At 37.4% G+C, this 23,797-nt stretch overlaps 2 protein-coding genes and 1 pseudogene across 7 annotated transcripts; 1 reads left to right on the top strand and 2 right to left on the bottom strand.

Moving 5' to 3' along the window:
- Nucleotides 1-1,205: 1,205 nt before the first annotated feature.
- Nucleotides 1,206-8,630, bottom strand: LOC131784689 (QRFP-like peptide receptor). 5 transcript variants are annotated; one of them, XM_066172619.1, is made up of 6 exons: nucleotides 8,515-8,578; nucleotides 8,333-8,433; nucleotides 3,314-3,450; nucleotides 2,949-3,219; nucleotides 2,539-2,793; nucleotides 1,206-2,217 (listed from the first exon to the last, which is right to left on the bottom strand). In XM_066172619.1, the coding sequence occupies exons 3-6, from the start codon at nucleotides 3,415-3,417 to the stop codon at nucleotides 1,873-1,875; spliced, it is 975 nt and encodes a 324-aa protein (XP_066028716.1). In that variant the 5' UTR covers nucleotides 3,418-3,450; nucleotides 8,333-8,433; nucleotides 8,515-8,578; the 3' UTR covers nucleotides 1,206-1,872. The 5 variants fall into 5 exon arrangements, with proteins under 5 accessions (XP_066028716.1, XP_066028715.1, XP_066028719.1 ...); XM_066172618.1 differs by having other exon boundaries at nucleotides 8,333-8,630; XM_066172622.1 differs by having other exon boundaries at nucleotides 3,060-3,219; nucleotides 8,333-8,630.
- Nucleotides 8,631-8,792: 162 nt separating this feature from the next.
- Nucleotides 8,793-14,601, bottom strand: LOC131784685 (pyroglutamylated RF-amide peptide receptor-like). 2 transcript variants are annotated; one of them, XM_066172783.1, is made up of 5 exons: nucleotides 14,394-14,601; nucleotides 11,603-11,738; nucleotides 10,661-10,931; nucleotides 10,131-10,385; nucleotides 8,793-9,875 (listed from the first exon to the last, which is right to left on the bottom strand). In XM_066172783.1, exons 2-5 carry the CDS (start codon nucleotides 11,707-11,709, stop codon nucleotides 9,465-9,467), a joined length of 1,044 nt encoding a protein of 347 aa, XP_066028880.1. In that variant the 5' UTR covers nucleotides 11,710-11,738; nucleotides 14,394-14,601; the 3' UTR covers nucleotides 8,793-9,464. The 2 variants fall into 2 exon arrangements, with proteins under 2 accessions (XP_066028880.1, XP_058957486.2); XM_059101503.2 differs by having other exon boundaries at nucleotides 8,795-9,875; nucleotides 14,309-14,597.
- Nucleotides 14,602-15,525: 924 nt separating this feature from the next.
- Nucleotides 15,526-23,797, top strand: part of LOC131784716 (uncharacterized) — a 37,781-nt pseudogene continuing 29,509 nt past the window's right edge.

Genomic DNA, 23,797 nt, shown 5'->3' with positions numbered 1-23,797 from the left:
GGACATGCGGGCGTCGAATTTCTCATATATATTGCAAGTTTTTTAGTTAAGTCAAATCCTTGATCAGTTAGTCAAGTGTCCATGGGCTACTTCCTTACTGACTAAAATAAACCCCTAGCAAACTAACTGAGAATACTAAAAAAAAAATAAAATTTTCTGCGTTAACAACAGCAGTGCTTTTTTTTTTTTTTTTTTATCTATACAGCATTGAGGTAACCATTCCTTTCGATCCTAAACTCGCTGGAGTGTAAGCAAGTGGTAGATAAAATGTTTTTTTCTTTTACTGGATTTTTCTTTTCCTATATCTAAATATTTCTAAAAACTCCAAGAAAATTGTTCGAGTCCAGAAAATTTCCGCTCTTTAATTCATTCCTCACAGTTGAGTCAAATTACTGCTGAACCGTTTTTCGGATTTGGCTATCGATAGTGTTGAATTTGTGCATGCTCCTGAAGAATTAGTCGCGTGCGGAGAGTTTTTAGGAAGTGCAGCTTCACCAGGTTCGCTAAGGGTGAGATCCTCGTTGGCAGGAAAGGATAAGCAACACATCATTCCCTTCAGCTTCTGTCTGAAACGTTGATTGAGCAGCGAGTAAACAAACGGGTTGACAGCAGAATTGAACATAAACAAGGTGTCAGCAATGACGTACGAAGCCGAGCCAAACATGAAGATGTCGTAGTTAGCTATATTTGCTAATCCGTGTAGTACAGTCAACTTTTTTCACCAAAGAATTCATTCATCGAATAAATTATCCGATAATCAGAAATTTCCCCGCACTGAAGTACTAAACTTCACTCATTATTTTTCTCAGTAGGCACTACAATGTGTGGCATAGAAAAAAAAGGAACAATCAGCAGGGGTTTTTAGGACCTTCTCCGATTCCGGCTCTTATCCGGTTTTTATGGCGAAATCAAGCCAGTAAATAGACTTGAGACGCGGTGAATATCAGATTTTTGAGCATCGCCAAGCTTTGGTTTTATCCGTAGCAAGATCTGTTGTATTCTTTTACCTGCTGTAGTACTAGCCAATAAGAAAATTCCCAGAGATGTTTATGAAATCAAGAGAAATGCCAGAACAACCTTCACAAAATGGAAAGCGAGTCTGTCTTCAATGTAATTTTGGTTATAAATTAGTTTATGACCAAAGGTTTGTTGACTTTTTATTATAAATTGTCTGAAGTTGCTAATAAAAGCTGGACATACCTCATTTCAGAATTCCTTGTTATGATGATACAAACAAGAGAGTTACCGATGATGTCCACAACGATGAGGAGGGTTAATATCGTTGTCACCGGCGGCAATGTGAACAGACATGATAGAAAGTCACACAGGCTAGTGAACTCCTTTTGAGGGAGAAGGAGTTGGTAAGTCTATGAATCTCTACTTACACAAAACAACCCTATACGAATCTCCCTTGGAATTCCCGATTCAACTGATCATTCAAGGTCTGGAATGAAGGACAAAAATTGCAACCGACCCCCAAAATCTGCAAACCAACAAAACCACTTTCTTTTTTTATCGATCTTCAATTGTTAAAAAATAACTGACTCTTCTAAGGTTAAATTCAACATTTTTAACGTTTCGAAGAGACTACAAGATGGCCATCTGCGTCAATGTACTTATCAAGTATCAAGTGAAATTTACTTGAAACCTCTTATTCTCTCTTGCAAGTACATAATGTTCTGAATGGGTAGAGTAGGTATAAATCTACTATAAAAATGCAATAAAGATAGTGAAAATGTTCTGTTCCAAAATTCGGTTAAATCTACATCAAGGGAACCATAATTTTGTGATAACCTTAGCACTTTCCGTTCATGATAATTGTCAAGCATGCGCCTTAATATATTACTTTATATCTACACGTCATTAAAACGTTTAATCGATATATCCAGCGGCAGTGTTGTTGGTACGGGACGGGTTGTTAGGTAGTTCTATACTTGCACTTTCACTCGAGGTATGAACCCTGGATGTACATTTACTGCAAAACATGGTCTTGATCTTCCTCTTGAAACGCTCATTCAGCAGAGAATAAACAAGAGGATTTACTGCTGAATTAAACATGAACAGAGTGTCTGAAATGGCGTAAGAAGCGTCCCCAAACATGTAGATGTCGTAGTAACTCAGGACGTAAATAAGAAGGCCAGTAAACCAACAGATTCCAAATATGGCACTGACAGTGATCACACTCAAAGTGACTCGTTTCCTAACCTTAAGGACCCCCTAGAAATTAGAAGAAAACAAATTACAAATCCAGTGGTCGATCTTCCTACAAAAGTTTCTTACCTGAATTATTTAGAAATTTCAACGTGATAGAGTGTGCAGAGTTAATGTTGACGCTGAACGTGAAAGGCATTATTTCTCTCAAATGCTTAATCGCATAGGAACTCGAGCTCCTGCCAGATTTAGATCAATTTTCGTTGAAGTGCATATTTTCATTTTTTTTACCGCGACTCTCGGTGATCTTCCGTACAGTATCCCAAATGGAGTGTACTAGCTGATCTCTTGCAATTCCCTGAATGGTCATGTTGGTCTGGTTCTTACCTTCTGACGATAGGCGAGTTCCTGGTCATCATTTCGTTTAAACCATAAACTGTACACAACTCTTGAGTATAATCCTGTCATTATCGTTAAAGGAATACAGGCCAACAGTACAAGCCACGTGGTCTCATTTGCCGCACCCATCCACTGTTCAGGCCAATCCCACTTGCAGTCGCTACTTTCGTCATCGAATGTCGTCACTGAGATCATTGGCGAATTTAAAGCCAGTGCAAAGATCCAACATCCACAAATGATTATCTGAAATGCGTGATAAGCAACGAAAAAAAACTGTAATAATACAGTTTAGCATTGTAAACTGAGGGTTTTTAGCTGAAATATTTCTTGAAGCAAGTAATTCAATGACTTTAAGGAGAACGAAGGAGATAATAAACTGCAGTTTCATGCTTCCTTACCTTTACTGTACGCTTGTTTAGTTTTCTTGTGTTACTTATAGGACACATTACAGTGTAATAACGTTCAACTGCTATTACAACCAAGGTCACAGACGATGAAGCTGCACCCACCCAGGCCATGTTTCCACTCGTTAGAAATTTGCAGATATTTGAACCAATTGCTCCGTCTGGATGGATGAAGAGTTTTTTCAAAATATGGTTTGGTGCCACAAATACTGCGAACGTAATGTCTGATATGGCCAGGTTTACAAGCAGGTAATTGATGGGAGTTCTGTGACAACAAAACAAAACAAACAAAGGAATTAAAAAGATAGCATGATATAACTGCAGGATTTTTAAACTATTTTCGAACAGGCTCAACGCACCTCATATCTTGGTTTGTCTTTATGACAAAACAAACCAGAAAGTTACCAGTGATGTCCGCGATGATGAGTAAGGTGAGAATGATTGTCACGGCAACGTCAGACATTTTGAGAGGCTGTCAAATCTGTAACATGACCTGCTGGAGAAGCAAGTAATCACAAACCCAACTTTAAAAAGTTTTCATACCAAGAAAATGCATAAAAATTACTTGACAGTGTCTGTAATGTAGCTTAGTCGACAGTGTTAAAAAGAGGTTTGGTGACGACGTGTACGTGCCCCTGGCGACATATATTCAACTTTGCTCATCAATAGTTCTTACGATTCTCTCGAAGACCACTTCTTTGGCTGACGACTATTCAGAACTTTATAACATTGAAAAATGAATGACTTTGCTCAAGTAAACTTGAGTAGTTTTGAGATTCAACACAGTCCTGGTTCCTTGGCGAAAAATCGAATTTCAGTGGCCTTTTCATTTATATTTGCATGATTCTACACTAGATTTGATGTTGTTTCTACCCTAAACGAGATTTTAAGCAAATTTTTACCTACTTATAACATCTTTTTCTATGGGCAGAAGTAATTAACAGCTTTTAGAAGAGGATCACCGACTTGGTTCAACAACTGGGCACAACAGCTGAGATGATGACTTGAAAACACATGCTTTCATAATTGATGCGAAAGATATTGTATAAACAGCTTATTCGCCAAAGAATAACCAAGAACAGTGAATATTCTAGCTTGAAAAACATTTCTGCTCCCTGCCTGTGATATGCATTAACATATATTAGTTAAATTAGTTTTACACACATTTCTCTTACACGATTTCGTTTGTTTTAATGTAAATATCTTATCTTTGCTGCAGCACGGTGACTCAAGGCTGTGGTACCGTCTTGTTCTCTTGCAATGCTTATCAACTTTTATTTTTACCCTGTGAGTTTTATCCAACGATAGGAGGTCTCCAAATTTATTGAAAATTTACGTCGACATTTATATTTTGTTGGGAGCAGACCCAGAAATACTTTTTATTAGAGAAAACTCCATTTGCGTATTGCAAAAAGAAAGGAAGTTTGTGAATAATGCTTATGCCAGTGTTTTAGGGAATGATCAAGTTTTATCAGAATATCATGTCGTGCAACTTCGAAAACGATTTAAATTGGAAAAGTCTCAAATCAAATAGTTAAGATTCACCGACCTGAACTGTTTGTTTGTGGTCGACAGTTACTCCTTTCATGCGTTGTAATTGTTTTCCTGAGGCCGAACAGCTTTAATCAAGTGATAAATTCAGCATCAAGCTTCATAGAAGCACTGATCAAAAACGGTAGCAGCTAATTGAAACATCACTCTCACTTTCACTTTGACGCCCTATAGGCACAATTTGTTTTAAAAGTCATTTTCATGCAAATTGGAAGCACCCTCATTAATTTCAAATGATTTACAAAATGCAGGTTGTTCAAATGAAGAAAAAAAACAGCCTGGAAGTAACCGAGTTATATTGTCAAGTGATAGCCGATTAGGTTTCCCGACGGATAGTCCAGCCCTTGGTAAAGGGTCAGACTCCTTAGCCGGCGCCATACATTAACAAACTTTAGATTTGTTTGAAATTCTTGTCACTCCTTTATTTCCTTCATTTAGTAACTAATTTCATGTAAAATTTAAGTCTTCTCTTGATAGTATTCAAAACCAACTACCAGGATAGGATAGGAAATGATAGCTTTTTTTGTACTCTCAGACGTTGTCAAAGAATAATGATAATAGGTCTCCCTGACTGTCCTGACCTGGCGCCCTACATTTACTTATTTTAGTTGCGATTGAAAATCTTTTCCCTCTTTAATTTACTTCATTTGGTAACTAATTTCGTGTAAGGTATAAGTCTTCTCTCGATAGTATTCAAGACCAACTATCAGGATAGGACATGAAATGATAGCATTTTTGTACCCTCAGACGTTGCCAAAGATTAAAATTAATAATGATACAAAAAAGAATCAGTGATTCTGATGTTCAGATCACCATTGTGGAATATGCTATTATTCTTTTTCAAAACCGTTTACCATTGCATATTAAGACATGGGAAAATCGTCGTGGGAAATCGCTGTTTCAGGCAGATTGCATAGTGTCGTTACCGAACAATTAAGGCGCATTCCACCTGTGCACGGAGGGAAATGGTAATTATCATATCCTTGGGCCTTCGCTTTTTTCAACTTGTTGACAACATTTTTATAAAAAATGAGTAGTCTTTGACAGTTTCTGCCTGTTGAAATAGGTAAATTCTGAATGCTGCTAAAATCTGACATCATCTGAAATAAACGCCATCGTGAATTTTTAAAGAGAATCAAATTTGCCAAAAAAATCGTTGCAATGTGGTGTAATACAAACCGTGAAAATTCGGATGCTTTTTGGACACTTCTTGTTCTAATTTCGTCAAAAAGGACGAACGCCTGGGATGGTCTCTCAGAAAACTTGTCGGTTAAAAAGTTTCTAAGAACGGCAGGTGTGAAGAGGGGTTAGTAACCCTTGGCCTTGTAGGTCTGAAAATCAAAAAAGATGTTTTGTAGAGAATTATTTCTATATTTCTGTGATGACAAATAACGCTTAATCGCTATCGTGAATTGAAACTTGTGCAGTCTACTCTGCAATGATGAGGATGTACAAGTCCTTATTTTCGCTTCTTTGCATTTAAACAATCATTGATCAAAATGAAAAAAGTGTCCGACGGCCTTCACAAAAGACTAGCCAGAACCACGTTCACTCGATCGTTTCCCTTATCTTTTTTAAGCGATACTTACAGGTAGAAGTGATTGACGCCAATTTCTGATGATGTCTTCAGAAGAAATGTATCCGAGAATTAAGTAAAGAAAATAAAGCGAACTAATTATCATATCAAAAATCAGCTTAATTTATACTGTTTGCCTTCAAGTATTGATGCCGGCATCAAATCACAAGAATAATAATAAACTTTGTTATGTATCGGTACGTTTTACAATCTCGTCCGTCTGACACAACAGTATTGAAAAACAATCGAAAACGCTCATTGTCGTGACTTGGTTGACGGGTTGCGAAATGTAAATTCGTTTGTTTGCTCTGCATTAACTGATACCAACGTGCTAGTTAATCAGGCGATAACTCGAGAGTGGCCAAAAGGTTCACAATTTGATAAAACAATTTTTGTCAATATTTGAGGTAGCACATTTAATTAAAAAAGAATAAACCTATAGAAGCTATCCGATCTACAAAACACAAACATTTATCCTAGTTAACCCTATAGAGAGTTAAAAGAAGAGATGGCTTGATCGCTTGACGATGAAATACCTGCATCTCGGTTTCTAGCGTTTACTCTTAACAATTTTTTTTTCCTTTTAAATTATTAGAGCTCACCTTTTAATTTAGATTACTTTGAAAACTTGGCGAATAATATTGGGTGCACCTGAATAATAATTAAGGTCGCTTGTTTTTTTCCATGTTGTAATATTCACCTTTATATTATAGCCATTATCCTACGAGCCTGCAATTAAGCATTCCTGAAAGAGCGATTCATTGTAATGGATGCAAACGGATGTTTCAGCTCGCAGTGTGAATATTGGATCTCTCAACGTCACTTTGTTTAAGTTCCGAATTAAAAAATAAAATAACTAACCTCGCTTTGGTTATCATGAAAATTGCATAAATGATAAACAAACACTTGGCGGATGTCCGCTGCCAATCTGTTTAGACTCCACAGATAATATGCTTTAGGAAGCGAAAGCGAAGGTTTTAATTCTGAGATCGCCTCAGAGAGCCTAGTTGAGCCCCTAAAGGTTTTATTCTATTTTAATTTGAAAATTCTTTTATAATGAGTAAATCTTATAACAATTTCACCAAGAGGCAAATAAGATGATAATTAATATATGTTTTGAAAAACGTTTCCTGGTGAAAATAGCACAGATATGCAGCCATTGAATGCAATAAAACCGATAGCCTTACAAGAAAACCAATAAGGAAACTATCTTCATTTACAGTTCTTTTGTATCATGGAAGAAAGAAATCCAAAGTGATTTCACGGTATATCCCTCTTTTATAGCCTCCGATGCTCATTCCAAGATTATGATCAGGGTGATACTGGTGTTTTGTTCTAACTTTTGCTGTTTATCAAATATTTTTTTCATTCAGCCAGGATGAGGATCCCTTTAAGAACTTAAGAGCATGTCGTTCTCTAAGTAAATATACTTATCATTAGCGCCTTAGTCAGAGGTCTACAATTATGCACCTGTCGCTGAGATCTTGTCAACCTACTTTCTTATAAGCTTGGTGATAATGAATACGAAAGCAAGGAAACCGTCATTCTAATGGATAAAGATGCATATGAGTTGTACCGGAAAGTAGATGGGATTTACTAAGAATTTATCTTAAACGAATATCAATTATGATTTTCACTTTTTTTACTAGGTCTCCTATTTTCTGTGTGAGATTTGAAATGGTACACATAAAAACAATTCATAGCTTCTAATCCAGTAAATCGCTATAATGAATCAAGGGATTTCAATTTAAAAATGGCTTTCATGTCTGAAGTTTCTGTCGCAGTGTTTGAACAAATGACGTGCAAATGATGACTAAGGGTGAATCATTTTTTCGCCATCAGCATACGCCATCGTGAGATTTTTATTTTGAAAGTGTGATAGAAATTTCTTTTTTTACAATAGTGCTACTAATTTGATTTGCAGAGAGAACCCAGCAAAGAAAAAACACTAGCAGGTTATTTTGTTGTGGAGGTCGACTGATAACAATCATAAGATAATGTAAAGCGAGTCTTTTCAGTTTTTGAGGAACTGAACTTAGATAAAACGATTTAGCACGAAAAAGCACCGTTTTTGAAACTTGAGTGTAGAGTCAAATATACTACAGGCTATAAGTTTTATTTCGCAAACATGACAAACAAGAACAGAACAAAAAAGGTAATGAGCAATTTCTCTGAGAAATGCGCTATAAAACTACCGACAAAATATATGGACGCAAATGTTTTTTACTTGACGCACAAAAAACTCACTAACCTGACTTTTCTCATCCAACAGGCGGTCTTCGGCGATGGAAAATGAAATCTGATGAAATTAGGCGTAGTTCGTAACAAGATAAATTGGTAATTTTGCAATATCTGAGGGAAAAACCAATTTGCTACACCATGAAATGAATGAAAACCTAACGGATTAGCATAGCGACGATAGTTTAAATTTACATGCAACTGACACCAATGTTATTGGCGAAACCTCATTACATTTACGCTGCATCAGTTGCGTTTCTGCCTTTGTAGAAAGAGATTGTAGGCGTGAAATTTATAATGAATTGACAGAATCGTCGACAGCTGAAAATAATGCGATGTGACCTAGTCTCCTGCAATTTTTTTCTTTAATTTATTCTTTAGTTTGGGTTTTTTTAATTGATTGACAATTTCTCAATGAAATTGAATGTGTGATTAATTTTGAAATTTTGCCATGTTTTATTGTTTTCTTGAAATAAATCTTTGTCTTTTAAAGATGGATATAAAGAGTAGGCGTTCGAAATGGCACGCACACAACGAATTATAATTAAATTAATTCAATTATTGCTTCACTCGAGTGCTACAAGGGCACTCACTTGCTAAAACTCAAGAACTGAGGTAATCTAAGAAATATTGTAGTTTTCAGTTTAATCGTTATTTTACACAAACTGGATTACAACGACAGTATGTTTTATTTACATGGTACTATGATGGCCGATTCTGTCCATTTAGTGAATTAAGCGTTTAAACTAGTGGACGCTAAAATGCTTTTTGTATTGATGGACATTCGGGCGTCCAATTTCTCATATATATTGCAAGTTTTTTAGTTAAGTCAAATCCTTAATCAGTTAGTCAGGTGTCCATGGGCTACTTCCTTACTGACTAAAATAAACCCCTAGCAAGCTAACTGAGAATACTAAAAAAAAATAAAATTTTCCGCGTTAACAACAGCATTGCTTTTTTTTTTTTTTTATCTATACAGCATTGAGGTAACCATTCCTTTCGATCCTAAACTCGCTGGAGTGTAAGCAAGTGGTAGATAAAATGTTTTTTCTTTTACTGGATTTTCTTTTCCCATATCTAAATATATGTAAAAACTCCAAGAAAATTGTTCGAGTCCTAGAAAATTTTCGCTCTTTAATTTATTCTCACAGTTGAGTCAAATTACTGCTGAACCGTTTTTCGGATTTGGCTATCGATAGTGTTGAACTTGTGCATGCTCCAGAAGAATTAGTCGCGTGTGGTGAGTTTTTAGGAAGTGCAGCTTCACCAGGTTCGCTTAGGGTGAGATCCTCGTTGGCAGGAAAGGATAAGCAACACATCATTCCCTTCAGCTTCTGTCTGAAACGTTGATTGAGCAGCGAGTAAACAAACGGGTTGACAGCAGAATTGAACATAAACAAGGTGTCAGCAATGACGTACGAAGAAGCCGAGCCAAACATGAAGATGTCGTAGTAACTCAAAACGTAAATCAATAAGCCAGTGATCCAACAGATTCCAAAGATGGCACTGACTGTGATCACACTCAAGGTGGCTCGTTTCCTCACCTTCAGTACTCCCTGAAAGTCAAAAATGGGGATTTAAGAGCTGGAGAAACAATGCCTCTCCACGTTTTTGAAAGAGATTCTTAAGGCTTATAATGTTCACGATTTCACTGAGCTACTGTAACTGACTTCGCGCTAACAGCAACTCCATTTTCCATAATTGTTCGCAGCTCATTACAGGTTACTGGATGGCTTCAAACTTTATGAAGAAAGATAGCAAAATGAATTAAAATTTTGGGACGTTTTCCCCTCCTCCCTTTCACTATTTACCTTTTGTCGACACGCTGATCTGTTTTCCTCGTTTCGCTGAAACCACAATTTATACACAACCCTTGAGTATAACCCTGTCATTATTGTTAAAGGAATACAGGCCAACAGTACAAGCCACGTGGTCTCATTTGCTGCACCCATCCACTGCTCAGGCCAATCCCACTTGCAGTCGCCGGTTGTTTCGTCGAATATCGTCACCGAAATCAATGGCGAGTTTAAAGTCACCGCAAAGATCCAACATCCAAAAATGATTGCCTGAATTGAGAGAACGCTACTTCTGTCAGAAATTCATGTTTTAACCCTACTCTATAATTATTAAATGAAATTATTTGTCTGATCAAATTCAAGTGAAATAGGAGAAAAGGCATGGAAATGGAATTGAAAGCAGGGACTTACAGCTATGTCAGCAATTCCTGAACAAGCTTTCTGTGGGGTATTAAACGATTCCGTTTGGAACAACATTAACTAACTTCTGAATGTTTTTCAGTGACACCCAGACAGACGATTTCTAGTCTGAATTCTTAACTAACCTTCACTTTCTGTTTGGTAAGTTTTCTTTGGGTACCAATGGGACACGCCACTGCAAAGTAACGTTCAACTGCTATGGCAACCAGAGTTACAGCCGAAGCCGCCGCTCCTATCCATGCCACATTTCCGTTAGTGAGCACTTTACATAACGTTGAGCCAACAGTTCCTTTCGGGTGGGTAAAGGCTCTTTTCAGGATATGATTTGGAGCTTGAAAACTGGCGAACATGATGTCTGAAATCGCGAGGTTTGCAAGGAGGTAATTCATGGGAGTCCTGTGGAATATATTTGTTATTAGTACATCTCCTTTCATGCTGAATTTTTTCGGGTAAAACGCGTTTCAGTTTGTTTGTTTGTTTGGTTTTCATAGGCGCACGAACAGATTGGACCTGGAAAGACGGAATGAAGTTAGCTATATTTGCTAATCCGTGTAGTACAGTCAATTTTTTTCACCAAAGAATTCATTCATAGAATAAATTATCCGATAATGAGAAATTTCCCCGCATTAAAGTACCAAACTTCACTCATTGTTTTTCTCAGTAGGCACTACAATGTGTGGCATAGAAAAAAAAGGAACAATCAGCAGGGGTTTTTAGGACCTCAGCTTATGCCATCTTCTCCGATTCCGGCTCTTATCCGGTTTTTATGGCGAAATCAAGCCAGTAAATAGACTTGAGACGCGGTGAATATCAGATTTTCGAGCATCGCCAAGCTTAGGTTTTATACGTAGCAAGATCTGTCGTATTCTTTTATCTGCTGTAGTACTAGCCAATAAAACAATTCCCAGGGATGTTTATGAAATCAAGAGAAATGCTAGAACAAACTTCACAAAATGGAAAGCAAGTCTGTCTTCATTGTAATTTTGGTTATAAATTAGCTTATGACCAAAGGCTTGTTGACTTTTTATTACAAATTGTCTGAAGTTGCTAATAAAAGCTGGACATACCTCATTTCAGAATTCCTTGTTATGATGATACAAACAAGAGAGTTACCGATGATGTCCACAACGATGAGGAGGGTTAATATCGTTGTCACGGCAATGTGAACAGGCATGATAGAAAGTCACACAGGCTAGTGAACACCTTTTGAGGGAGAAGGAGTTGGTAAGTCTATAAATCTCTACTTAAACATAACAACCCTAAACGAATCTTTCTTGGAATTCCTGATGCAACTGATCATTCAAGGTCTGGAATGAAGGCCAAAAATTGCAACCGACCCCCAAAATCTGCAAACCAACAAAACCACTTTCTTTTTTTATCGATCTTCAATTGTTAAAAAATAACTTAAGAGTGACTCTTCTAAGGTTAAATTCATTTTGACGTTTCGAAGAGACTACAAGATGGCCATCTGCGAAAAGACAATTACGCATGTTGTAAGTGCATCTAAAATTTAACTTGGATGAGACACAAAGGTCAATATCGAACAGTGATGTGATTATGATAAATTTTGTTAAGGGCTGAAAAACTTTGAAAAGCATCCTTTTAAACTGTATTCGATATTTCAAATTCGAGTCAGGACACCCTAATTTGTTGTACTACTATCTTTGTTCCTAGGCAAAACAAATTTTAAAAGAATAAGATCAGGGCACTCTCTGAACTTATCAATAAACCGAAAATAGAAATTTTTAGGATTTCAGTTTCATATTGAATAGATAGATACAATATCTTCCTTACCGATGATACTATTTCTTATCCTAGTGCTTTAAAAATTTAGTTATTTCAACATTGCTAGGGCTCCACAAAATACTGACAAGATTTCACTTTTCATTTTGCTCTTGGTGTATTTAATGTTTAGTTTTTTTCTTTCTCTCTGAAAAATGATATTGTATTTTAAAAGTTGTTTTGATGAACTGTGTGTTCGAATTATAACTGCTATTTCCTGTGGAAATTTTTGATGTTGGATGCACCCATTTTTAATGATTACCTCTTCAGCAATTAATCAATCGAGAGTTTATTTTCCGGCTGGCTTCAAGAAGGAAAACTTAAAAAAAAAAAACAGATCGCGTGATGTTTCTATTTCGAAAGGTCAAACAGTTGGCTTTTTGGTCTTATTGGAGCTCAGTTGTATCCAATAATAACAAGAGAATTTCGGCTTCAGAGGATTCATTTGTATTGCAATTGGATATATATATATGCCTGTCGCACCTGATATGTATCTCAACTTTTTCCGTTCTTGGTCACCAACTAGAATTATAAGTTTTCGTTCTGATTATTAATAACCTTGTGAGTGTCCCCATTGAATGACAAAGCAAACATTGACAGGTCAAGAGGGACTTAGTCTATATATTAAATCGCCTCACGCGAGACGATCAATTCTTAATCTCATTAGAAAAGCACGATAGTTTTAAAAACTGCCTCCTTTCCATTTGGATATTTAACAATAGACAACGAAATAAATTCAGTGATAGAAACTAGTATGTGTGACCCTCAACAGCACTTGTGCCATTTACAACAGTATTTTGAACTCTCCACTTCCCAGGGTCAATACAAGCAATACTTCACGCAATGTTGATTTTTATCCATGCAAATTTAACGACACACTTATTCCATAACGTAATTTTAAAGCATGGTTAGGGAAGAGAAGAAGAAAAATCAATTTCCCAGAGGAAGTTTTAGATATATATTTTTTCAAGGCAAGCGGCTGGCAAACAGCTAAAAATTTTACTCTGATTTACGAGTGACGAGGAGAGTTTGACATTTGCCCTGATGATGAAAACCACTTCAAGTTTGACTAAGACGATTACATCGAACAAGCTCTTAATTCTAGGTTGGTGTGACTTACTTGTGACAAATGTATCAAAGTATTTTACCTCACATGATGTCTACAGACGGCCACGTGCCACAGGCAAAATGTTTAGTGAAGACAGTGTTTGAACTGCCGCTCGAAAGGTTTTTTTTCTTTCGTTCGACTGGAGAAAACAAGTTCATACTGTTTCTGTCTTGAGTATAGATTTGTTCAGAAGTATTCTTGTATTTAATCTCTGTTGTCTAATGATCAATTATTATTCCGTGGGGTCATTACGAAAGAGTACAAGAGGGCGCAAGCTTTATTTTGGAAAATACTGTTAATTTTTGGTCGTGTGATATTTGTCAAACCGAACCTTTTAAACGCGATTAATTAAAAATAACTGAAATTTGGGAAACTGGATCTATTATTATTGCTAATAAAGAGCTTCCCAGTTGACTGAAGAATAAAAAATTAATTGAATTTTTATGAATTATCGTCTTGAATTATGTCAGACTGTACTTGTTTGTCATAAATCTTCATTTAAACACTCATCATTTGGAAACGGAAAGTATTTAAAATACTTGAGTAATTCTCGAAGCCTTAGAAGGAAAACATGGCACATTCCAACCGTCGTAACAAAGCAACTTTGTCGGTATAATGATATTTCTGTTAACCATCGGGAAACTGTGTTTGTCGTTACGAACTTATTTGTAAAATAATTTTCCTTTCAATGTGTAACAGAGATAAATTAAATCGTTCTTAAATAGGGAAGCGTGTAATCAGAACGATTGGACGTGAGAATGCGATAAACAACACATAAATATGTTTCAATTCCTAACATAACAAGTCATCTCGCTGATTGTCAAATTAGCTGTGAGTTATCAACTTCAAAAAGAGACAAACATTTAACTCATTCGCTACCTACTTTAAAGAAGACTGGCTTGAGAGCTGTAGAAACCGGTGCTAGAAGTATTACAACCAAAGCTGGCGAAAAACAGTTAAAATAATACCGTGTTCTTCTTCGAATGGCGGATATCAAACGATCTACGTCTCGCCCACCTCTGAATGACATAGACTATGAGTAACGTCCGGTTTGTAATTTCCTCGGTTCCAGGCCTGTTTATTGAGGTGTCCTGTTTAGTGCGTGAGATTACAATCTGAGACAAACTGGAAACTCTATGATAAAGATTAAGGTCCGACTGGAAAGTCTCTAAAGCTTATTAGAAGTTTCCATAGCGACATAATAATATGGAATACACTTCAACCCCAAGAAAGGTAACTGGTGAATGAGAGGTTCCAACACAAGGAGCATAAGAGTCTTATTCCAATGCATTTCACTCCACAACAGTTGCACGGTGCATCGGTCTTGTTGTTTCAGTTTAAAAACACGACATGCAGTGACAATGACCGGAAAGCGAAACTTTCCGTGCGAGGCACGAGGGTCAGAGAGGTTGAGCAGTTAGCCCACAGGGATATCAGTTCATGTGGTTTTCATCAATTCGCAGATACGATTGAAGTGACACGTTGTGTCCGCACGGGTTAATTTTTAATAAAAAAAAGTTGAGTCGCCCTGCAATTGTGGGATGAATTTGCTTAGGTAACGTCCGGCTTGTGGTTTCCTCTGTTCTAGGCCTGCTTATTGACTTGTCCTGCCAAGAGCATGATTTCGTGTGCAATTTGTTGTTGATAAGCGCAATTTAAATTTTCGAAGACAACAAAATTGTACAAGCCTCCAGGGCGAGTGCTATTTGTGCTTACTTATATCGAGTTGCACGAGAATCGTGTTGTTACTTGTTTATAATTTACATGAAAAGTCAAGACGGATGGAATCTTGGCAGTACGTGTTATCTGTAATTTGCACTCATGTTACACGACAAATGCACCCGTTTTCAGCCAATCAGAAGCTCGTAATTTCATGTATATTATTAAAGTGGAAATAATCGAGTCAAATGCATTACTCTCCTATTTTTTTAATTTAATAGAGAGCGCGCGTAGTTAATTGATAATGCTCAATTCATTACTTGTTGGCGTCATTAAATTATTACAAATCCATAACACTGGCCTTCAGTGGAATAAGCGTTGATCAGTCGCCAGGTGAAAACTTTGGTAGAAAGTTAATTTCTGGGTCAGGATTTTATTGTAATGAGCAGAAATACCGTTGTTGGGATTTTGTTCCTTGACTTGCTGCAATATTTTGTAGTGCTAAACGGTAAAATGGTGACGACCAAAAATTATGGAGATATGGTATTGTGCTGTATGTGACTGTCACATAGTATCGTGTTTTCACGTTAAATTATGATGTTCAAGTCTTCGTATCATCTAGGGTTATGGATATTTTATCACTTTTAAGTGAGTTTCTGGTTTTTTTTCTACGATAAAATGGTGACGACCAAAAATTATGGAGATATAGTATTGTTCTGTATGTTACTGTCACATAGTATAGTGTTTTCACGTTTAAATTATGATGTTCAAGTCTTCATATCATTTAGGGTTATGGATATTTCATCACTTTAAAGTGAGTTTATGTTTTTTTTCCTACGAATTCCCCACTGTATATGAATTACGAACCTTCAGTTATACGGCCACTTAGGTTACGATGTTATGAAGAAAATATAAAAATATAAGGAATAAATTATCTATTCTTGAAATTTTTAAAGCGTAAATAGAATCAACCAATATTTACAAATTTTCTGCTTCATCAACGAAAAATCTGCTACTATGAAGGGTTTAGAGTATATCATTGACAGATATCTTTTCGTGAACGATTTTCAAAAGATTCCCTCAGGATTTCAAAAGGTGTGAGGTAGTCAAAAGGTTGTGCTGTTAGTTAGTGGAAAGTGGATTAATATTGCTGGCAAACGACCTACATCTCAAAGCAGCGCTCAAATTCACTATCTGGCCAGTTGTGCCGTAGACCAAAATCCTTATAGCTGCTCTCGAACCCGTCATCTGGTGAAACAGATGGGGAGAGTTGATTAAGAAATGCGAGCGTGGGTAGTATCTGTTGCAATTAGACCTGGAAGAAGACTACCAAACGTTGATATAAGAATAAGTAAGGCTCAAGCTAACAATTAAGGAATTTCTTTTTATAAACTAGTCATGTGATAAAAATTACGATCCATCTGTGGGCTTCGATAACTTCCATATATTATGTTTTGGAAAATTCCCGAGTGATTGTGCAAACTTTTATGTGATTATTTTATGCTTCTTTTGCTCCGGCAAGGAGATCACTATAACCTTTTCACCAAAGTTAGGAAGTGGCGAGAAGATATGAATTTTATGTTCGAGTGGCAAGAACAAAATCTCACGAGTGAGTGCTGCGAACTAATGAGATATTGTTCTCGCCACGAAAACATCACATTCAAATCTACAGGCTAAGTTGTAATTTTGTTCTATAACATGGCAATGAATATACAAGACAGAGATTGAAGCCTGGCTTTTAATACAAACACTGGGTATTAATACAAACAAAATACCAAATTATAAAGAGGTTTTGCTTATAATACCTTCGATTAGACCAAAATACATGTGAGCTGCTTTTAAATAAACTTAATAAAAATTCTATTTCTGACTCTGACTTGAATCATCAGATATCATGTTTAGTCTCTTCCACTACAAAACCTTGAGGCTATGAAGCACGAACATAAATTTGCCTTTCCGATCTGGTGGATTTGAAAAGAACTTCCTGTAGAACCACCATGTGAAAAGCAAGCCGTTTCAGTTTCCTCTCCTAACAAAACAGTTGACACGTCCAGAACAAATCTTGCGGCGGTCATTATTCCAAAAAACGAAAAAACCAAGTTCAATCAGCAGAGTTAGAAAAGGCAGAAAATGTGACGTCCTAGCAGCGGACCACTCGTATCATGTATTGGTATACAACCGGATGTACCGGTTGTATTGATTCTATGAGTGTTTTATTTCCCGGTAAAACACACCCGTCCATATTATAAAACAAACATAAAGTCACTGCGGCGATATATCGCTGCAACGCATTGCTCGCTCTACGATAATTTACTACTATTTACCGAAGTGGAGGTCGTTAGTAGCGAATATTTACCGAGGTGCGAGCGGCGAGTTTAATATCCCCCACTAGCCTTGACACTGAGGTTAATAGTTGTTTTAGTATAAACTAAAATAGTAATGTAGTACAGCACTAAAAGATGATTTTAAACATTTTATTTCTACAACGATTAAAATACATCCGGACGCAGATCCCGCATGAGTTGCTCGGAGGTGCAAAGGATATTCGGAGTTTGAGTAGCCAATGAAGGCGCGCCTTCAACGCTGTCCGTTCTTTTAATATGCTTAACTGGAATATTCCGATAGAGCGCCAGATGGTGATGATCGATGTGCCGCGCGCTCTACGGTATGCCGTTGCATTGAAGTTTCGCAAGGTTGATATATTGGGGAAACGGTATGTCACAAAAAAGTTCCATTACCTTGTTGCTCCAATGTTCGAACCTTTTTGAAAATTCGCCAAAAAAATGTGCTTAAATTAATCCAACACAACTCAAACTTAATTACAGGTGATTAGGAAAGACTGGCTTTTGAATCTAACCCACTGTGTCGCCAGGTCTTGAAGTCAAGAACACTTATTTGCGACGATATGACTGTGCTGAGCCAATGCTGGGAAAATGTGTTTATATTTCACTCGAATACAAAGAAGCGGCAACGCTGGAATTGTGTGATGTTCTGGTCTTCGTGAATGAGGGTAAGTTCCCACTGATCTATCTTGCACTACCCATATCAGCCTTGTCTCTCTTTTTCGGTATCTGTTTTGATGCTGGCCACATACCCCTCATCTAACCCAACATTAACCCTAAATTGCTTTCAATTGACTGTTGTTGGGTTAAAGGAAGGGGGAGGTGGGCAGTTGCCCAGATACTTATATTGATCCTTCTCCTCCATCGGCCCCGCCATCAATACGTCCCTTCATCCATTCACATATCGGTCTATTTATTTTTCCACGCTCACACAAGAGTTTATAAATATTTTATAATCTCTTGGCTCACCTTATTTAATACATGTTATTAACTTTTAATACTGCACTAGATAGCTTTTGTAGACTTAGTTTAACTGAATCCTTGATCGTAATGGTATCAATGTCAAGGCTCATTAGATCTCTATCTATTTAACAGCTTTCAGTGAAAAGAAAACCAAGAAAAAGCGAGAGCAGATCTTCCTTTGCAGTATAAGTGACGTGCGAATAAGAAGAGGTGAACAAATATGTGCTGGTATTGAATATCATTTCTTCCTTCCATGTTTTTGTTTTGTCTCGATTGCTTAATTTCTCAAACTTCCTCATCAAATGCACAAAACCAGTTGATCTCACACCGGCTATCAGCATCATAGGAAGTAATTGTTTTTTTCATAGCTAACATCTGTGACCTTCCAAACAAATGTGGTGCCTCACTCGGATCACACTGCGACACGACATTGATCGGTTCGTCTTCTTCTTCAAAACGTGGTATGGACAACTATGTTAATCCCGGTGAACGCCGTATCAGAAAACCAAAAGGTAGTTAGGTTTGTTGATAAAAATTACACAAAAATTAATAGACTATGTCAATTTTTTGTGGGAAAGAGTTGCCTCCAGTGCTCTGAAGGGCGAACCAAATTTACAGATCTAATCACTGTTTTAACTTTCTTCTCATCAAAGGTTGACTTAAGCAATATACACATACTTTTTGTATTGGTTCTTTCATTACCGCGCTTTCAGATACAATACAGCAACCAGAATCTTGCCGTAGCGAGGAAAGTAATGCGTCTTCGACTGGCAACTTTGACGGTTGGAAAAAAGAGGCGGGTTGTAAAGAGGTGTTCGCTTTTGGCCGGTTTATAGTGGATGGTAATCTAAAAACATGCTTCCTTTCACTAAATGGATATAAATCTTGGCTCATTGTGCATCTGGACGACTATAGGCCAGTGTCTTATGTCCGTGTTGCTGCTTCCCCGAAATTTCCTTCGGATCGTCTCATAGTGTCCGTAGGTATGAAAATACTGCAAGTTACGGATAAATCTAACAGTAAACGTTATCTTGTCTTAAGCCTCATTTATCAACCCTTTTGAAAAGGAATATATCTTTGATAGGGACTGATCCAGGAGAGTGACAGTCCTAGAAGATATACTGGATGTAAACGGACTTGAGTGAGAAATAACAATATGACTCTTACTACTAGTAGAGCAAAGGCTGTACATAAGTCCAGCATCCCTATTAAGGTTGAATTTGTGTTGCATTGAGTGTACATCCTCCGAGGGCTCGGTCGTATTCATATTCCATTTCCATCCATTAATTGCGATTACTTTCTTTTTCATTCTTTCATGTCCTTTAGGTAAAATAAAGGGAAAGTTGATTCACTTTAAAATGTATGTATTTCGGCGCACGGCAGAGAAAGGACAGCAGTTAAGCTTCGGATGTAACGATTACTTGTTCAGAAATGCCGTTAATATAAAAAATAGGTTTTCCTTTGCAAAAAAAGAAAATTCAGCTTTATCGGAGCATACTTGCTTAACTAACCACATAATTGGGTGGGATAATTCTAAAAATAACACCACTAATCGTTGTACAAACATTGAAATTTTCTAGTTAGCAGTTCACAAAGTTAGCGACAACCATGTTTGTTGTTGAAATAGCTGGCAAAGTTGACATGTTTATTTTTGCAACTTAAGCAGATTTGAGATCCCAAGTGAAGTTACTTTGAGACAAATTATGGGTGAGCAAACATATTTGATAAGTTACAATTTAAAAGTGATCAATCAATAATTACAGAAGTATCACAAAAGAACATTTCTTTACAAATTATGACATGTCACTTATTAAAAAAGTGAAAAAGATTCAAGAAATGTTGCGAGGAAACCCAATAGAAGCTAAAGCTTATATAGTTTGGGTTCCTCAGACGATACAGGGGATGGAAAGGAACATTTACATAAGGGAAAGGGTAATTTTAGTACAGCACTCTTTCGATTAGGAAGTTTTCAATATAATTTTTTGAGATTTAAAAAGCTAGGGTTAAGATGAGACCATTAGGAAGGGAGTTCCAAACCTTCGGAGCTCGGTGAAGGATCGTAAACTGCCAAGAGATTAAAACAGCTCAACATTTCTCATATGTAGTGGCTTGAACAATAGTTATTGGTATGAAAATGATGATGAGCAGAGAAAAGAGTATCAGAATTATTCGAAAGGAAGTTACTGTCGTAAGAATACACAAAAATTAACAAGGAAAGCGATAATGTTGAAATTTCGAGGACATTTCGACTGTAAAACAAAATTAAGGGCGCGGTATGAATGGCGCGAGCGAGACATTCAGCTCCGCATCTCAAGCGCGTGAAATAAATATAGATTGATACATAAACGCGCGTGGATATGGAATTTCTCCTCGAGTGTTTAACTCGATACCTCACGAGTGAGCACAGCGATCCAGTGAGATTTCAGGTTGAACACGGAAGCGAAATTTCATATCCACAAGCAACCATGTATTATTTTGTTTGTTATGTAAACACAATAACCCTTTACTGATAAGAAAAGTCGACTTTATTGAAGAAATGTAAAATGGTTTCCGTGTTTACATAACCTGATGTAAACACGCGGGAGGTTGGGAGAACACGAGATAAGCGTAGGAAACCACGACGCGAAGCGGGGTGGTTTCCAGCTTATCTAAGCCGCGAGGAATACCATCACTAGAGTCACTGAATACGTAACTTTCGGTTTAATTTTCTTTCGGTATTTTGGTTTTCTCCCCCTTCTTCTTTGAACGTCACTGTCTGTAAGCGATACGGATTTTTCAGTGTTTTAGCAGCCATAATCTGAAAAAATTCCCGAAAAATGACGTTGAATTGAGAGTGGTGGAGGCTTTGCCGTTCATTCGTCAACCTGACCGAGTGGCGCGAAAGGCGCGTGACGTGTCAGCAGCTGATTGGCGATATCAAACACACATGAGAAATACGATATTTTTTCACGTGTGTGGGTCAGCTATTCTCAGGGCTGAAAATCCTTGTATAACATCTTAGTTTACATGATGAACAGCAATAAAAAGCTTACCATTCTTAACTTTCGAAATGTCAGCACAAAAGAATGTGTAACAACCGTGTACGGTGCGGGAACGGGCCACTTAATCAGCTTTCTTTTCAGCTGAATTAATTGGCAATCGTCCCCTGATTTGACCAGTGGTATGTACTCGTTGACAGCCGCGTTTGAAGCCGATACGGAGCATAAGGCCAACGACTTTGAAGAGTAAAATTTCCACGATGTCGACGATCGAAACACATTCACAGCTACATCCTTTGGAAAGTAGTGTGTGGAAATACCCGGTATATGTGTATTATTCTTGTAGCTAACATCATTTGGTGCTACGGCTACGCAATACGTTCGTCCTCTCTTCTAGATCCGGCTCCTTTCTCCACCGTAGTTGCTGACTTGTCTTTACAATTTTTACGTCACAGCTATGTAACATGAACATTTTGGCCGCCCGCTAAATGGAGACTTTTTTTGACCGCCAAATCTTACTTTCAATGCGAAAAAGGATGGTCAAGGAGGAGGCGCTAGTCGCCGAGTCGATTACTTCAAATTTTAAGTACAGCCATCAACCAGGAAAACGCAAAAAAACATTCGTGTCATCAGGAAAGTTTATAACACGTTGAAAGAAAAAAAAAGAAGGTTTATATTACTTGTCTATCATGTGCAAGTTTCAAAGTCAAACCCTTTTTGTTGGCCGAGAAAATTCACTCTGAGCTTTGAACCAATACAATTTTGCTACGAAACATTGAAACGAGAGTAACGTCACTGTTTCAATACTGATGTCATTTTTTATATCAACCACTAAGAAAAGAGGATGGCTGAGAATATTTATTACGCGTGAGAGAAAGCATAATCATAGAGCGTGCTGTCATGTGCAAGATTCAAAGTCATCTCTTCACTGCAGACGCATGGAATTTTATTGCTATGTTAAGGTTAATTAAGATAAGTGAGTAAAAGATTTTATTATTCTCTGTTTCATAATATATTTGTTTACAGATCAAAGTAATGGTATTATTGTTAAAAGGCACATTTATGATTTGGTTTTACCTCTCGCAATATTGTTTTACACTCTCAGCACCACAACAGTTAATTAAAAAAGAAAATATCCATCTTGAAAGATGTCGCTAAACCAGGAACGAAGGCAACGCCGCTATGAGGAACGCATCTCGCGAATGAAGTGACACGCCTAATGGTCGAAAGAAACCTGTCAGGAAACGAAGCATATAGCTCTTACATAGATAGGCATTAATTATTGGACTGCAGTGGAAGTAGATGCATTGATGAGGTTTTTCTGCCGCCGCAAGCTTCCTCGGACATTACGCTTAGGACACACCATTGCTGCAGTTTGTCAACATTGATTCTCTTCAAAGGCTAAACCTTTCTACCGCAGAGGATCTAAGATTTATAGCTGGAAGGTTTGCTTCACGTGGCTGGAAAAATATCCATTATCATTATCATAGTGACGGGATTAATATTCTTGATGTAAAGTGCTGAGAAATCCCATCCAATACCATTCTATCTCATCGCAATCCATTCCATTTAATTCTGTCCTTTCTCATTTTCTCTCATTTTATCTCGTTCGACGAGGTTTTCTCTTTTCTTTTCTAAAAAAAGGAGGTTTAAACTGTGGTTCTTACAATATGAGTAGGCGTAAACTTCAACTACACATAATCGCAGCACTGGGGCTTTAGTAGTAGTTATTACGACAGAACTTAAAAACACATACAGTTCTGAGCTGCTTAGCAGTGTACTTGATAACTCTGCCGAGGCAGTTGTCCAAGCGGGCTGTCGTGCCCTCTGCCGCCATTTTTGCGGCTCAGTTAGAGAGAAGAACTGCTCCTGTCCCCAACGGGGGAGTTTCGCAGAAGAAGGCGCAGGCAAAATCTTTGTCTTTACCAAAATAATGTGACAATGTTCTATTACCCTCATATACTTATCGCCATGATTGTTTCTTGAATGTCCCTCAACGTCAGTGGCCTGAGGGATGAAAACGAGCGCTTGGCCGTCTTGCAGTGGATTAGTCATCTCTCTTTGGATTATGTCTGTCTTCAAAAGACTTACGTGATCTCTCTCTCCGAGAGTTCGTCTTGGTTTTCCTCTTATGGTTTTTCTTCTGTGGTCTCCCCCGGTAATGTTTATTCTTGTGGTGCTGTTATTCTTTGCCACCCTGTTTACTACCTTCGCGACTTCCAGACTGACGACTGTGGTCATCTCGTCTTGGCCGAATTCCAAATTCGTGAATCTCTCTTTCGTATTGCTTGTATGTTCCTAATAAAAAACCGAAAAGAGATTAATTTTGTTGCTATGTTTCCTCCGCCATTGATCCGTCTATCCCCACAGTGCTTTGTGGCGACTTCAACGCTGTAATGGACTGGTCCTTGGATAGACGTGGTTCTGCCA

Source organism: Pocillopora verrucosa, chromosome 9, assembly GCF_036669915.1.
Source record: "Pocillopora verrucosa isolate sample1 chromosome 9, ASM3666991v2, whole genome shotgun sequence".
NCBI lineage: Eukaryota > Metazoa > Cnidaria > Anthozoa > Scleractinia > Pocilloporidae > Pocillopora > Pocillopora verrucosa.
The sequence above is the reverse complement of the archived record's forward strand: the minus strand, read 5'-3'. Positions and strand labels throughout refer to the sequence as shown.

What these genes read in the sequence shown, in the direction of transcription:
- LOC131784685 (XM_066172783.1), bottom strand. Translation starts at nt 11,709, where the DNA reads ATGCCTGTTCACATTGCCGTGACAACGATATTAACCCTCCTCATCGTT. An exon ending in ACAAGGAATTCTGAAATGAG is followed by an intron (nt 10,932 to 11,602) that starts GTATGTCCAGCT and finishes TATATTCCACAG; the next exon opens with GACTCCCATGAATTACCTCC. An exon ending in TTACCAAACAGAAAGTGAAG is followed by an intron (nt 10,386 to 10,660) that starts GTTAGTTAAGAA and finishes CTCTCAATTCAG; the next exon opens with GCAATCATTTTTGGATGTTG.
- LOC131784689 (XM_066172618.1), bottom strand. Translation starts at nt 3,417, where the DNA reads ATGTCTGACGTTGCCGTGACAATCATTCTCACCTTACTCATCATCGCG. An exon ending in TAAACAAGCGTACAGTAAAG is followed by an intron (nt 2,794 to 2,948) that starts GTAAGGAAGCAT and finishes CACGCATTTCAG; the next exon opens with ATAATCATTTGTGGATGTTG. An exon ending in AACTCGCCTATCGTCAGAAG is followed by an intron (nt 2,218 to 2,538) that starts GTAAGAACCAGA and finishes TCTAATTTCTAG; the next exon opens with GGGGTCCTTAAGGTTAGGAA.